At 38.0% G+C, this 15,314-nt stretch overlaps 1 protein-coding gene across 1 annotated transcript in view; it reads left to right on the top strand.

The window, feature by feature from the left end:
• Window positions 1-15,314, top strand: part of MYO3A (myosin IIIA) — a 114,322-nt gene that overhangs the window by 33,613 nt on the left and 65,395 nt on the right. Inside the window, exons 6-7 of the mRNA XM_071428785.1 lie at window positions 12,349-12,425; window positions 13,673-13,818. Of these exons, the coding sequence (XP_071284886.1) occupies window positions 12,349-12,425; window positions 13,673-13,818 (223 nt within the window). The remainder of the gene's footprint in view (window positions 1-12,348; window positions 12,426-13,672; window positions 13,819-15,314) is intronic.

The following is a 15,314-nucleotide window of genomic DNA, read 5'->3' as shown; positions in this document are numbered from 1 at the left end:
GCTGCTGCTTAAGGTATTCAGCTGGGATTTGTGGGATTTGTATCGTCTACTTAAGGGGATTTAATCCCACATTAATCAGATTCCAAGATCATTTTTTAGCCAGGAATGTGAATTGATAAAAATCTCTCATGTTGGCATTGCTACAGACTGTTGTACATAAACATTTATTGGATCTGGGACTTAAACTCAGTGATCTTTTATTATACAAGCCTATAAAATTGACAGGCTACAGAGTAAGATAGACATGGAGGCATAGTGTCTTTTTCACCCAGTAAATACTCAGAGGAAGCAAAATTTTTGATTTAGGCTGAACCAATTATTAAATGGGGCAAACAAACACAAAAAATTCCAACCCAAATGATCACATCACCCTTTTTAGCATGCACACAGCTTTTCTGTGTGGAGAGGAGAACAGAGGCAGGGAACAAGGACTCCTTCAACCACCAAACACACATGACCAAGGAAGTGAGCATTTCCCTAGCTAAAGTTATCTGCACCATCCTCTTGCATGCTGGATGCTGATGAGGTGTTCCTGAAGAAGCCTTTACTGTCCTCCCCGATACTATTGATTGTGGTTTTCTTTCTTCTAAACATAAACCCTGGGTCTGAAACATGGGCTTGTGAAGTGCCTTATGGAACACAAAACTAGAAAAAGACCTGATCTTAGTCTGTGTGTGCTGTGCAATCATTTAGCTTTTTTTGTCCTCTTTTTAAAGTACATTTAGGAACCTTTTAAGAGTCATAAGTGAAAAAACAATTACCTTCTAGTGAATTAAATCATGTTTGAAAATGGCTTTTTTTCCTTCATTGCTTTTGTACTCTTTGAACTTGGTGTATAGTGTTCTGCCATGGTGAGTCCTTCCTTGCACTGCGGTACAAACTTCTCAGAAGTACAAACTTTTCAGAAGCTTCATTTTGTGACACAATTTATACACATTGCTTTGTGGTCATTGTATCATAGGTATTTATGTATGCTGGAACCGTAGTTTCTGAACATTGCACAGTCTGTAATGGATAACCATCACAACACCCTTATGGAGAAGTAAATTACTTTAATTCCCAGTTAACAGCTGGGGATCTGAAACTTTGAGAGACTGAATTGCTTGAATTGACACAGAAAATGTAGGGAAAAGCTCTTCCAAAATCCCGGCTAACTCTGAACAGTTTGCCTTGCTAGAGGTAGTAACAGTTAAAGAGATAGATTTTGAAAGAATACCACAGCCCCACACCCATGCCTCACTCAGACTGGTTTGAAGAGTAAAATTTTTGCTTTCCCTTAAAATTCTGCTGCAATATTGTTTAATCACCCCAGTAACATTCTCGTATCTAAGAAACACCCAATCCCAATATAGATTAATGATTATGTCAAATACCTAAAGGAAGCCTAGAAGAAAGTTGGAGAGTAACTATTTACAAGATCATGTAGGGACAGGACAACATGGAATGGCTTCAAACTGAAAAAGAGTAAGTTTAGATTAGATGTTAGGAAAAAAAATATCTTTGCAGTGAGGGTGGTGAGGCACTAGAACATTTTTTTGCCTGGAGAAGTTGTGGATGCTCTATCCCTGGAAGTGTTCAGGGCCAGGTTGGATGGTCTGGGTGGGCCTCTGAGAAACCTGGTCTAGTGAACAATGTCCCTGCCATGGCAGATGAGTTTGAACTAGATCATCTTTAAGGTCCCTTGCAACCCAGGACATTCTGTAACATCCCACAACAATGCTTCTGGAGCTCAATTGCTTATCAAGGAACTGTCAGATAAAGTTTGAGTTTAAACTGTCCAAGCCACAAAAATTTTGAAATACTGTTACCAGGGATGCATCCTCTGGCTTAGCATCCATCTGGTATGATAATTTAGATCAGCAGAGAGAAACAAAAATATTTTTATTTTTTACAGAAAATGAGTACCAGCCAAGGGGATCTACTGTGAGAATGTCAGATTCAGTCTAAAAAGCCATTAGACTTCTAAATACATTAATAGTCCATATTTTCTTTGTAAGACAAGGCTGACTGAAGGCATTTTCACTACCTGAACTTTTGTGGGAATTAGCTCCTAAGCTGTTCTGATAGAAAAGCTTTGAGGTAGGATGTTCTGCCTGAGAATTGCAGCAATTAGGCTTCAAGCAAGGAATACCCTCTACCACATTATATATTTGAATTATATTCAAGTGTAGCTGCTATGTTTTCAGTATAAGATAGAGATTTGATAGAAAAATATACATTTACATTAAATTCATTGTAGCACTTTAAAGAGTGACTGCTATATAATCTGTTATATAGAAAGAACTGGAGTCAAGTAAGGTGTGAATTAAATTCCTTTTTTTGATAAATATTCCCAATTATATTCAGTTTCTTATTACTGTTCTGTGGAGAAAGTCTTTTACATCTGTTTCAGAACTTTGGTGGCACACAGCGGATTGATGTTAAAAAGACAGATTTCAAATGAAATTTTAGCCTCTAAAGGTGCAGGAAATTAATGTAATGAAATTTAAAGAAATTAATTTAATGCCAGATACCTTTTGAAAGTCAAGTGACAAATTTATATGCAGACCTTTCTGCTTAAATATCTAAGTGTCTGATCTTTTTTCATCAGTTAAAAAAGCTGGCCTGGAGTCACTTGAACACATAGCACACCTCATCTGTAATAAAAATTCATACATTCATCTGCATCTTATAATGTGCAACCAATTTCATGGGGTACTAAGGGTGTAACATCTGCTTCTGCTGACAAATACTTGCTTCTTTGGATAGTCCCTCTCAATTCAGTTTCTTTTCTTGAAATCAGGATGCTGCACAGGGCCTTTCATATATTAATGTTAATCTAAGCCACAGGTCTATAATGTGTGGTTTCAAAATGGGAGAAGAGATATTTAGGTTTTTATTATTATTATTATTATTATTATTATTACTTTAACTTTGGTCTGAAAAAGTCTGAGTGACATTTCATTTGAAATTATTTGAAATTATTTCTGAAATCTCCTGCCGTTTCAGTGCTTCTGGGAGCTCAAAAGCCAGGGCTTTTCATGCTTATATATATATTTTTTTTTTAATCAAAGAGGATCCTAGAGGACACAACTCCCTATCAGCAAACTAGACAAGTTGCTGATGTCTCAGAAGCCGTGGAGGAAAGAACTATTTTTCCACTAAAAGCTGTGTGAAACACCTATGGTCACATGGCAAAGTGATTCTTTTAGCTAAAAAGAGGAGACTGTAAGGCTGATGGAAAATTTCTCTTTAGCTATATTTTTGAGGGTTGACCTTTAGGCTGATAGTCTTTACCAAGAGACAGGTAGCTCATACTTCTTCAGGACTACTGAAACCTGCTCTCCCAGACTAGAAATATCTCAGGATGAGCAGCTGTTGCCTTGGAAATGTCCAGGAAAAAATATAAATTATACTTCCCCACTTAAGAAATGCATATTTTTCCAGCAGCACTGTTTCTTTCTGAAGGCCATGCCCGTCTGTGCATCAAACATACTTTCATATCACATGTAATTAGACCTTTACTGTTATTACCAGGAAAGGTCCCTGGGAAAAGAAGTCAGACATCTAGATTGGTATTAGAAATATTCAAGTACCTGTAAGGAAAATAAAATGTGGGTAGACTCATTAAATCTTTAGAGTTCGAGCCTGCTTTTAGCCACAAGAGATCCTATGACTCCTCATAGTTTGCCCAGTGGTGTAACTGTGGGGAGGGGGATATTGGAAAGGGTTGGAACTGTGTATTTTCAGTTTCTTCTTAGTTGTTTTGTTAATAGTACCTAAAACTCTCCATCCCTAGAGGCTCTGGAATAGCAATACGTAGGAAAGATCTATGTTTTTTAATATGTAAAGGAGGTTCCAGTGGAAAACATGGAAAAAAGGTAATGCAATCTCACTGCTGCTGGCAGAGGGTGGAAAAATACAAGCTGTGTTGCTGCAGTTAATAGAATGTCTTCAAGTGTTCCTTTAGCACTGTGGATAAATAGGTTGCATAATTAAAACATTTATTGTAATATTAATGGAATATATAGTGAAGCTAGGGTGATTTTGACACTTTAAACACATTTAGTTTGCATTTTTCTGCTTTTGTCATGTTGGATGTAGAAGTTTGTGTGAATATTGTCTTGGCATTCCAAATGCAGTTTCAGATATCCCACTTTGCATATAGCTAGCACAGTTTTATCATGGACAGTAGGCAGGGTCAGCTAGAGATTTACCCTGAGAACAACTCATTGAGGGAAGAATGAATTGGGGAATGGAGTATGTATTGCTCTATTTAGACATACTGATATTGCTTTGTATAATACTTGAACTATTGCTTCTCTGTAGTTTGGGAGCTGCAGGTAGACAGAGATCAGCTTTAGTGTTTGGAATGTAATTGGGTTATTATTTTGCTATGGAGAGAATGATCATTCTTCCTTTAAAGCTATTTGAAGTATTTCAAAGTTAAGAAAAAAAGAAATCTTGATACTGGCATTCCTAGATGGCCTTATTATTGTTGTTATTCAAATTGCAATTTGGTGAAACTAATCAATGGCAAGACACAGTTTTGGTAGCATATTTTTAAATTCATTCTATGTTTACTTTAAAATGAATTCATAATTTCATTTGGGCAATACTAAATGCAATTATTAATTCCATAATTCAATTGAGTCATTAAAATAAATTTACTGGGGTTTTTTCCCTCTGGAAAGAGTTATTCTGCCAACATCCTGTATTGTCTCAGTGGTATACTACTCTTCCTTAGAAATTATGGATTGTTAGTAGTGCTTTACCACTACTAGTGATCAATAACAACTGATCAACATGAGTTAGAATGCACAGGTCTTTCTGTTAAGTATTGTTCCATGATATTTATATGTATTCTGATACAGAAATACAGGCCAAAACATTTAAAATTCTGTGAATGGGCTAAAAAGGTTGAATTTTTGAAGTGTATCTGAGCCAGCAGCTGCTGTAATGACAAAGCAAGAGAAGTAAAATCAGTTATCCTGTACACATGTCCAAACAATGGGGACAGCCTCCATGGAATACTGAGTCCATGGTACAACTGCATCTTGATAATTCCATCTCTTTAATTGTTCAGATCTCCTGGTTTTCTGATGGATGAGGGAGCATTCTGCTGGTCTGGGGGGAAAAGAGCATCTGCAATCTCTGGTCAGAGGTTGGGCAGGGAGCTCCAGCACTGAGTGTCATCCTTTCACCGCGACACTTCACCGGCTCTCGTGTTGTCCTGCTGTGACACAGTGCTATGGCCATTCCTGACATGACCTAAATGACCACAAATTGCCTTTTTAGAGGCAGTTTGTTGACTGATCACAGCTCAGCCTGGCAAGTGTCTGAGCCATGTGGCATTGCAGAGGCTCCCAAGGACTGTGCTCAGATGGCACGTGGCACAGGTCAGGCTGCAATGGAGGGAGTCTAGAGCCACCTTGTGATCAGAGAATAGGTTGAGAAGTCAGTTGTGACTGATCCAAGTTCAAATGTTGGGGCATTTTAGTTTCTGTCCCTTTTAATATATATCATCTTTCCCAGCTTTGCATGTCCTGCTGACACTGAAGAGGAGCTCAGCATGACCTTGAGTAGTGTTCCAAACTTTTGTAGATGACTTATTCTGGAGTAGTCAGAATATCCTACTGTGTTCTTTTGTGCTTGCCCTGCATTAGCTATAAATGCTGTCTGAATCATTCTGCAAAAATGAAACAATTAATTAATTTAATTTAATTTGAAAGTTCAAAAGTAAAATAATTTTCTTTCTGCCTTTAGCTTACTTTAAGCAATGAGTCATAGCAAGACTTGTATTTGTCTTAGTCATTCTAGCATACATCCATAATAAAGCTGTCTGCTTCACTGGTTCAGATCAAAACCAGGCTGTTATTTTGTTGTCATTTCTGCATACCATATAGCATGACATTCACATGTTGCTGCTAAAATGCAGCAGGAGACATGGCAGAAGCCAATAAAAGTAAAAGACTTTAAAGAAATCTTTCTTCGTGAGCAGCTTGTCAAACTGCTTTGAACCCAATCAAAATAATAATTCCAAATTTTTCAACCCAGGGTTAGCAGGGATAAGATGGATTGCATTGACTTGAGCTGTGGAGCTTTTTCATTGTTGAATGTTTAATTCTTTGTTGAAGGCTTAGTCCTGAAAATTTTTTGGGAGGGCCATGTTTGAATGAAAACCTTTGTGCTGTCCAGTAATAAAAACCAGAAATCATGTGGCCAAATGCTATATCCAGGATAAGCTGTTCACTTGGTCTTTCAAATATTTTCTTCTATTAATTCACACAAGGATGTCACTGGTGGCTTAAGCATTAAAGAAGCTTGACACTGAAAGCTGGTGTCAGATGCCAGAGACACATGAAGTGAAAACATAGCCCTTTCTGACCAGCAAAGACTGCCACTTGGTTTTGTCTTGAGTCACAAAACAGTCATCTCTTGAGGTTATTAGAAACTCACTAGTCTCATCTGTGTGTACTAAATTCCATTCATTTTTTACCTGAAGATGGAACCCAGTGACTTATTTATACTGGAGTATTCCAGTCCCGAGGTATTTTAAATATTCTGTTCCAGCTGCATAGGATGCAGTTTCCAGGATTATTATAACAGGAAAACCATGTCATAGAACAATGAGAAAAATTTCCAGAGTTTTGCTAGTCATACAGGGAGAAAAAACATCCTTTTTGGTATCAAAGCAGCAGTCAGTTTGAAATGAAAGGTATAAGAAAGGCAGCATCTGAGAAGGAGGAATTTCCTCACCATCATACTGTACCAGATTGTGTGTAGCTGTACAAGTCCCTGAGGCTCTAGAGAAGAGTAGTTCTCCTATCCAAGTACATCTGGCCATTTGTGCAACAGGACAACAAATGTTCCTGTGCATCCTGTCAGGAAACCAGCTGAAGCCCTGAAGCATGAGATTTGATTAGAATCATTGGTGGTGTGATGCACTGAACTGGCAGGAGCATGTGGAGGGGAGCCTGGTCACCTGCTCTACTGGAGGCCCAGTCTGTAAAATGAAAGATCTTGGATTTATTTAAGAAAGAAGGCAAACCCTTTTGTTTGAAAAAAAGATTATAAATCTCACAAATGTACTGAATGTTCTGCCTTTTATTTAGGGCACTGTTTGTCATTTTATTATCAGTATGTACCTTTTAATGATTCTGTATCAGATTTAGGATTTAAATTTTTTTTCCTTGTATGCTTAAAAATAATTTTTCTTTGTCTTGAAGCCTCATGGTAAATTTACCATGAAAGCCACTGGACTTTCATTTCGTTAACATCCATTTATATTTGTCCCCCTGTATTTGATAGTACAGATTAACTTTTTTATCCCCCTTTACTCCATGTCTCTTGGTTTTGTAGTAAATGCCATGGATTTTTCATCTCCCAGGCAGTTTACATGTATGGTTTTCCTGAATATTAAGTTTTTGATCTTTCTGGGCCTTTTGGTTATCTTTTGGATATGTCTCTTTCAGTTAAAAATTTGCATCTACAGTGTGTGTTTTCCTGAGGGTTTGGGAAACACTAGTTTTCAACAGTAAAACACTATGTACATCAAAATAATACAGAAAGATGGAGAATGTGACAAAGGACAAGACAAAGGTGGAGGCCCTGAATCTCTTCTTTGCCACTTTGTCTTAACTTGTAATCCCAGATCCCTGAGACCAGTAAGGAAGTCTGGAGCAAGGCAAATGTACCTTCAGTAAAGGGAGATCAGGTTAGATAACATTTAAAAGAATCAGATGGACACAAGTCCATGGGGCCTGTTGGGATGCACCCAGGAGTGCTGAGGGAACTGGCTGATGGCATTGCAAGATCACTGCCAATAATCTTTGAAGCATCTTGGAGATTGGAGGAGATTCCTGAAGCAGTGAAGAAAATTATTTTCATTCCAGTCTTCAAGAAAGGCAAGAAGGAGGATTCAGAGAACTACAGTCTGGTCAGACCCACATATGATCTCCATCACAGAAGGTGATGGAGCCAATAATCCTGGAAATAATTTCTAAACTTCTATACAAGAAGGTGATTGGGAGGAGGTGGCATGGATTTATGAAAAGCAAGTCATGCTTCCTCATAACATAGCACCTTCCAACATAAAATGCTGCTGAAAATTCTAATACTTTTGACTCATCATTTCAACTTTGTTTCCTATTTCTTTATTTCCATCTTATTGATCAGAATCTGATTTTTAGTTCTAGACTTAATTTGAGCTCTTCTCACTGACCAGAAGTTCTCAAACATGATTTTCTCACAACAGCTCACTGTTGAGCTGTATAGACTTTGTGCTCTTTTAATTTAAAAGTTTACTTTTGGAGTCAGTTTATAAGGCATAAGGAAATTTGAATATTGACGTTGTTTCAAAAAGTTTCTGAAACATCTCTTGTAAAGTCATCAAACCCACCATTTGTGTCCTTATGGTCTGTTAGTAACATTTTCAATTAAATGTCTTTATGCTTTCTATTCATGATAAATAATTAAATCTGGGAGAGGCTCTTTGATCTCCTTTTACAGTCTTAGTGGGGATTCCACTGTATGTGGTTGCATGTAGTTACATCACTAGTGTGTTGTGATGTTTGCCATTAGGACTACCAGAATTGCCTTGATTTAATATTGTTCTTTCCCTGTTGTCTTTTGTCATTTTGTAGTATGAAGGAATTGCATGATTGAGGTTTTTCTTAGCATTTTGTATGCATTTCAACTGACCTGTCTGAAATATTCTGTCTGGATATGTATCATTACACCAATACAACCTGAAATAAGCAAACAAAGAAATCAGTGTCAAGGGTATCAGCAATTACAGAGGAATTGAGTTATAACTCCACTACTGTTGAGAGGGAAGTAGCTACTTCCCTGTTTGCATCCTGACAGGAATAGTGGCTTCTTCTCAAAGTGAAGCTTAAGGTGCTAAAGGAAAACCTGGGACCATTAGGACCTGCTGCCTCCAGATCTACTAAAAAGGTGGAATTATAAAAGACTATCAGACCTTAGGGCTAAGAGATGTGGAAGGAGAGGCCACTTTTGGCATCATACAACATGGAACAAGAACAGCAAAAGATACCTGCCAGAGACATTAAGGGGAGTGCAGTGTGAAACACTGCTGCTGTTATACATCTGTTTCCCTAGGAGATTAAAAAAAGATTGGGAAATAATTCAAAGCGTTTTGGCCTGTTTAGATCTGTAGGGTTAACAGTGTGAGCAGTCTTTGGTCCAGACACTACCTTGAGGAATGATGGAGTTACATGTTCTTAATCTACAGAAGATCACAATGAGGATGTACACTTCACTTTGGTAGTGAAGTGTACACTGAAGGCACAAATAAAGAAGGAAGAAATAGCTAAGGGAGTGTAAGCCCTTGGGGGTAAGGTCAAGGTCATTATATATGAATGCAGTCTCCCTGCTGTGTGTGAAATGTGAGATTAGTACAATTTACTAGGGCTGCCCCTTCCTTCACCAGCATCAGGCACTAAAATGGGCATACTGCTGTCACAGGACATCATCATAAAGGGATGTTGTACAGCCTCCCAGTTTAGATCATAATGTTGTCTGCTCAGATTGGGCACTGTGAGACAAGTCTTTCCTAATAGTAGGGAACTAATTTCTGCCCTGTTTTTTCTTTTATTGAGTGCTAAGGTCAGAAGCAGATGGCTTTACTTGAAAGGGTATTTCAATATGCCTGTTTTCACAATGAAAATCTTGAAAAATACTCATAGTGTAAATGTCCTAATTTTCAGTTTTTATTAGTAAAATGGTGCCTGAAAAAAATAAGAAGAAATGCAGCTGTATGCACAATATTTTAATTTTGGTGTGCTTTGGCACTATTAATGCACATACTTATAAAGCTCTTAACTTTCATGAGAAAAATAAGTCATATGTAATAAAACATAATACAACATATTTTAGATTTTCTTAGGATAATATTTGGCTCATTTTGCAACAAAGCAGTAGTAAATGGGGAGGAACAAGATTTGGTTTTGTTTGAAAATATGTAGGTTAAAAAAAGTGGCCAGCTATATGCTTGACTGGTTACTGAAATGCTGGAAGAAATGTTACTAAGTGTGGAATTACATCATCTTTCCTCTATACACAGAAAAAGCCCAAGGAAATATCATTTGTCATAAGACCTACGCTGCATAATCTAAAATGCCACTTTAATGCTGAGAGCAAAAGGATTAAAAAAACAACCAAACAAAAAGCACACAAAACCCTCAAGAGCCTAAAGAAAGTGGTGAACAATTCAAATTAAATCAGTTTTTTATTGAAATGAAACAAGGTTGAGGAGGAAAAAAATCTTCAGTTCATTTAATAATTACAGTTTGAAGAGGGAAAAAACCCAACCGTGCATAGACAGAGAAGATTGAACACATTAATGTACCTTTTATATTTTGTTCCTAATCTCTACAGAAAGTTATGATTATTTATAAAATCTGACACTAGAATCATAAAAATATAGTCAGTGTCTTTCTTTGCCTGCAGATCTGAATCTCATATCCTTGTCCAAGACTGCAAAAAACGAGCTTTGCACAGGGGACTCCCACAACATGGAGGAAGGGAGAGTAGCCTCAGCTCCCCCTGAAATCAAGGAGATCTCACATAATAATGTCTGTTGGCATCCCTGCAGTGGTTTCAGAGCTGAGGTGATGTGTGACATGTTTTTCTGGGAGCTCAGAACAGCCACAGACTCTGTGAGCCGGAAGCTGGATCTCAGACAACTCCTTGAGATGGCAAAAACAAAGCCCCTGCTTAGCTGAGTAGAAGTAGGATTGATGGACTTTGTGCTAAGACTCACATTGTCCTGCTTTCCATGATGCATAACACTGTGTATTGGACTTTCTGCAGACATAAAGAGAGAAAAAGATGGAACTTTCTCAAGGCTGGTTTAGACTAGAGGGAGGCAGCCACAGTGGTTGCATTTATCTCAAAGAAGCAGGTGGGGTATTCCTTACAGTCTTTATTTTCAGATGTTGCATACTTTTCTGTGAGAGCCGAATGCAGATATTTAGTGTATCAGAGCTGAACACGTAGCTTTAGAGTGAAAAAACAGATCAAGGTCTCTTTACCTATACTGAAAAAACCCACAAAAATCAAACCTGCCCAGACAGAGGTTTAATTAATATTCCCATTGGATAGTTAATGTGAATTGCTCTTGTTATGAACTGTCTGCAGGCTTTTTAGGAGGAGAAGGTCAAGCATTTTCAAACCAGACAATACAGAGTTGAAACTGGACAGTGGTGCTCACTGGAGCTTCATGTGTTTCAGAGCAATGAAATGGAACTCACAGAGTGAAACCAAGTCCTTTTACATTTTAAAGAAAAGGCAGATGTATGCGTGAAAGCAAAATAAGTGAGCTCCAGTGTCAGTCAGACTGAGGCTGGAGCATGTGTATGTAGAGCACAGGACCTTTCTGGTCATCCATGGCATCAGCTCTTCAGAATATGCCTCTGGTGGACCTCACTGTTGGCTATTACTCAAACCCATAATAGTTTAGGGCTTGCTAGCTGAAGGGCTGTTTTTCTCCATGTGTGGACTTCACTGTTATTTGTGACTCATAAATCCATAATAGTTTGGGGCATGCTGGCTGAGGGGCTGTTTTTTCTATGTTGTACTGTCCCTTTTGCATGCACTATTTCCAACCAGTACACCCTTGCTTTTTAAGGAAGGAAGTTGGTGGCAGGCTGCTCAGAATTGTGTTGTAGCCCACTTGAATTTCTATTATTTCAGTGTCCTTTATCTCAAAACTGCAAGGAACCTTTGAACTTCAGAGTTCACTTTCCAACCCTTGACCTGAAATAGTTAATTCCCTAAACTACAGCTCATATTGCAAAGCTGATTTACAGGATTGTTGCTTTGAGAATGTGCTTTGAGCATGGAGAGACTTCTGCTTTTGTAAGAATTTTTGAGGTTTCACTGTTTTGTTGTTTCTTTTTTATGGCAGAGCAGTTAAGAGACGAGAATAGGTATATTTTATAGTGTTAGCATGAAATATATATATATAATGAAATGGAGGGTTAGTGTCAGTAGTGAGCATTAGAAGGCGTGGAAGGTGCAGTATTTTTCCACCCTCCCTAAGGTGTTTTACTGCTCTCTTAAAACAGGATGTAGAAAACCTTTAATTGACCAGTCAAAAAATATGGAGTCAGATTAATAATCAAATGCTCATTTGGGACTGTGTCCCGGTCCTGCTGAAGCCACTGAAAAAAAGGATGCAGAGAAGCTTTCAGGACTGGGCCTCTCTTTCCAGAGAACTGTAAAGATGTATCTGAGATTCACCTGTGCAGGAAGTTGTAGCATGACAAGAGGAGGATGTCACCCTTCAGAGGGGCTGTCTTGGATGGAAACTGCTCTGCTGATGGCTTCCCCTCGTTCTTCCAGGTGTGTCTGCTCAGCTGACCAGCACTCGTCTCCGTCGGAACACCTCCGTGGGCACCCCGTTCTGGATGGCTCCAGAGGTCAGCTTTCAGAACATTTTGTCACTGGTACTCAAACTGCTGTATTCTGCATTTCTGCTCCTTGTCTTTCTTCCTGGTCCTTTCACCAAATGAAACAGCAATGTCCTTTTAAAAAGTGCTTTAAACCTTTCTGTCTTATATGTTTGCAAGAATTGAGTTAAAATTAAGTTTGGTTTTGAAATTGCAAGATTAGAGGCAGGGTGCAAGACTCTGAAATGCTTACTAAAATGTTGAAGAATGTAGAGTGCTACTATTGGTACTTTCTAGCCTTTCAAGCTCTGAAACTATAGATATCTCCCCATGGATGGAAGGTACTGTGATAAATTATAGCTTCTATTTTTTGACTTCTGCATCTGGAAAGTTTTTGATACTATATATCCATACTTGATTCATCAAGAAATTGAAAAGGTTATTATGAATGAAGAAGCTGCACTATGATTCTCTGGAGGTTTTTCCTGACTGAAATTGAAGCATATACAGATACATTTTAAGCTGAGACAGGAAAAATATTTCCTTATAAATAATCTTATCTACTTAGAGTATTTGTGGGCATACAAACACACGCAAGTACATCTGTTTATAGTACATGAAACTAGTCTGTTTATACATATTTATTTTTATCAACACACTCTGTTCATACATATAAGTCTAGCCATTTAACTAATGGTATACATGTTGGTTTAGATCTGCACCTAATGGGATGAAAAATTCTAGATTCATCCAGCATTATGGATAAGCTGAAATGTATTTAAAGGTAAATACTTTGCTGTGATCTAATGAACTTTGTCCAGATTCACTTGATCTGGAAATCGGCTGATTTGGTTGAATAGGGACCCAGTAAGAGATAGTAAATCCAGCTTCTGCTTTTCTGATTGTTTCAGTTCATAGAGAGAGCAGTATGCTTACAATAATTACTTAGAAAGAATAATGCATATAAAGAGTTGTAGGATTGCTGATTTTCCTTCTACTTCCTTTGTTATGGGATGGAATTTGTTCAGCTGAAAAAGCCATGGATTTGTACCCTTTCTCCAAATCGGAGAACATCTGGCTGGAGAATGTGGTGTTCATGGACACCTGCTTTTTCTAGTTTAAACACTGGGGGGGGGTTGGCAATTGGGTGGATGCTTTAGCTTTCTAAATGTGTGCATATCTGTTTATTTCACTGAGTAATCTGTAAGAGATTCCTCCAACTGTGGGTATGCTCTTAAATGGGGACATTTAACCATCCCAGTCTTTTACTCCAACAGGTGATTGCCTGTGAGCAGCAGCTAGATAGCTCTTATGATGCTAGATGTGATGCATGGTCACTGGGTATTACTGCAATAGAGTTGGGAGATGGAGATCCACCCCTTGCTGATTTGCATCCCATGAGGGCACTCTTCAAAATACCAAGGTAATAGCTGATGTCTTTGTTTATTGATGGGTTAGACTGAATCTTTTCCCTAAAGTTTGCTTTCCAAAAGTTTTTGCTTCCCAAAAGTTTGCTTTCTTCAAACTTAGACTATGTAAGTTTGTGGACTTGTTTTATATTATTTATACTAGGAGGTATGTTTAAAATACTTTGCCCAGTTGTATTTTCTGCAGGGTCTGCTTTAACCATGTGGGCACATTGAGAAGTTCAGAGCTGATTTTTAGCTACATTTGAGAAAAAGTCATAGGGCCTTCTCCTGAGTGAGCTGCTGCCACGTGAAAACAGGACTTGCTTGAGTCTCATATTTTCTGTTACAAAGAATGATGTATGATAGAAATACAGATTCTGAATACACAGCCACTGTGGTGAACAGGTCCCATATTTGTCTTTAGGAGTTATCTTCTGTCCTCTGAAGCAGAGGTTGTTCCCCCACTCCCATGCATTTAGGCTTCAGCTTTTCATTAGCTTGTGCTGCTTCTGGCAGTTCCAGTGTTGCTGTCCTTGGGCAGCGCAAATAGCAACTTATTTTGTGTTTTTTGCTTTGAAGCTGGAAATGTAAGTAGGCAAAGTGCCACTTATGGCATTTCAAAGAACATCAATCTCCAAGTCTGTAGTAATGATCATACAGTAGTAGTTTGTGGATTTCATCCTAGGAACTGGAGCAGTACCACAACAGCTGAGCCCCACATGGTATATGTAAGTGCTTGGAGTCCTTTTCAGCCAAGACACCCAAATTAGTTTAAATTACCTTTAGGTTTAAGAAATCTTGGCTGACCTGGCACTGAAGCAGAGTATGAATGCTCTTCCTACCTTTGCTTGCTATGGAAAAAGCAGTTGCAAACTATTGTGGTCAGTCACTGCAGCTAGGACTTCAAAAAAGCTTCTGGCTTATACTCTCACAAGTACTGGGCACCTTTCTGCTCTGGAGCAATATAAGATCAATACCCTTTCATTCTGTTTAGTAAAACCTGAGAGCAATAGAGTAAACATTAAGCAGCACTTGAAGAAAAGCAGTTTTGGTTGATTGAAAAGAGACAGCAAGTCACCTTGTCTATTGGCTGGTCATTCCTTTTGTCTTCATGGCCATACTCAGTGAAAATGGCATCTTTGAATGGAAGAAGACTGTCAACACCGTTTCAACTAAAATAATACCTAGAGTAAACAGCTCTAACAATAGAAAAGAAAGTATATCCATTTACAATAGATCTCTATTTAAACCTTCACTTCTGATTATCTTCTCATGAATGAGGAATAATTAATAAAGAACCAATTCCTTTGGACATTTTGTTCGGCAGGTTGATGAATTCAGTCCTTCTGAGAAAACTTAAAATAGAATTGCTTTTTAAAATTTTTCCTAAGAAAGTATATTGTTTCCGGCTTGAAAAAAGGAATTTGCCATTGCAAGTGAATAGTGATTAATGAGTTGTTAGTTTAATTTCTTTTTACTGATTTGATTGAAAAAATCACAGAGATTCTTA

The sequence above is a fragment of the Agelaius tricolor genome, unplaced genomic scaffold (assembly GCF_023055355.1).
Source record: "Agelaius tricolor isolate 1412-34295 unplaced genomic scaffold, bAgeTri1.0.p SCAF_6, whole genome shotgun sequence".
NCBI classification, from domain to species: Eukaryota; Metazoa; Chordata; class Aves; order Passeriformes; family Icteridae; genus Agelaius; species Agelaius tricolor.
The sequence above is the reverse complement of the archived record's forward strand: the minus strand, read 5'-3'. Positions and strand labels throughout refer to the sequence as shown.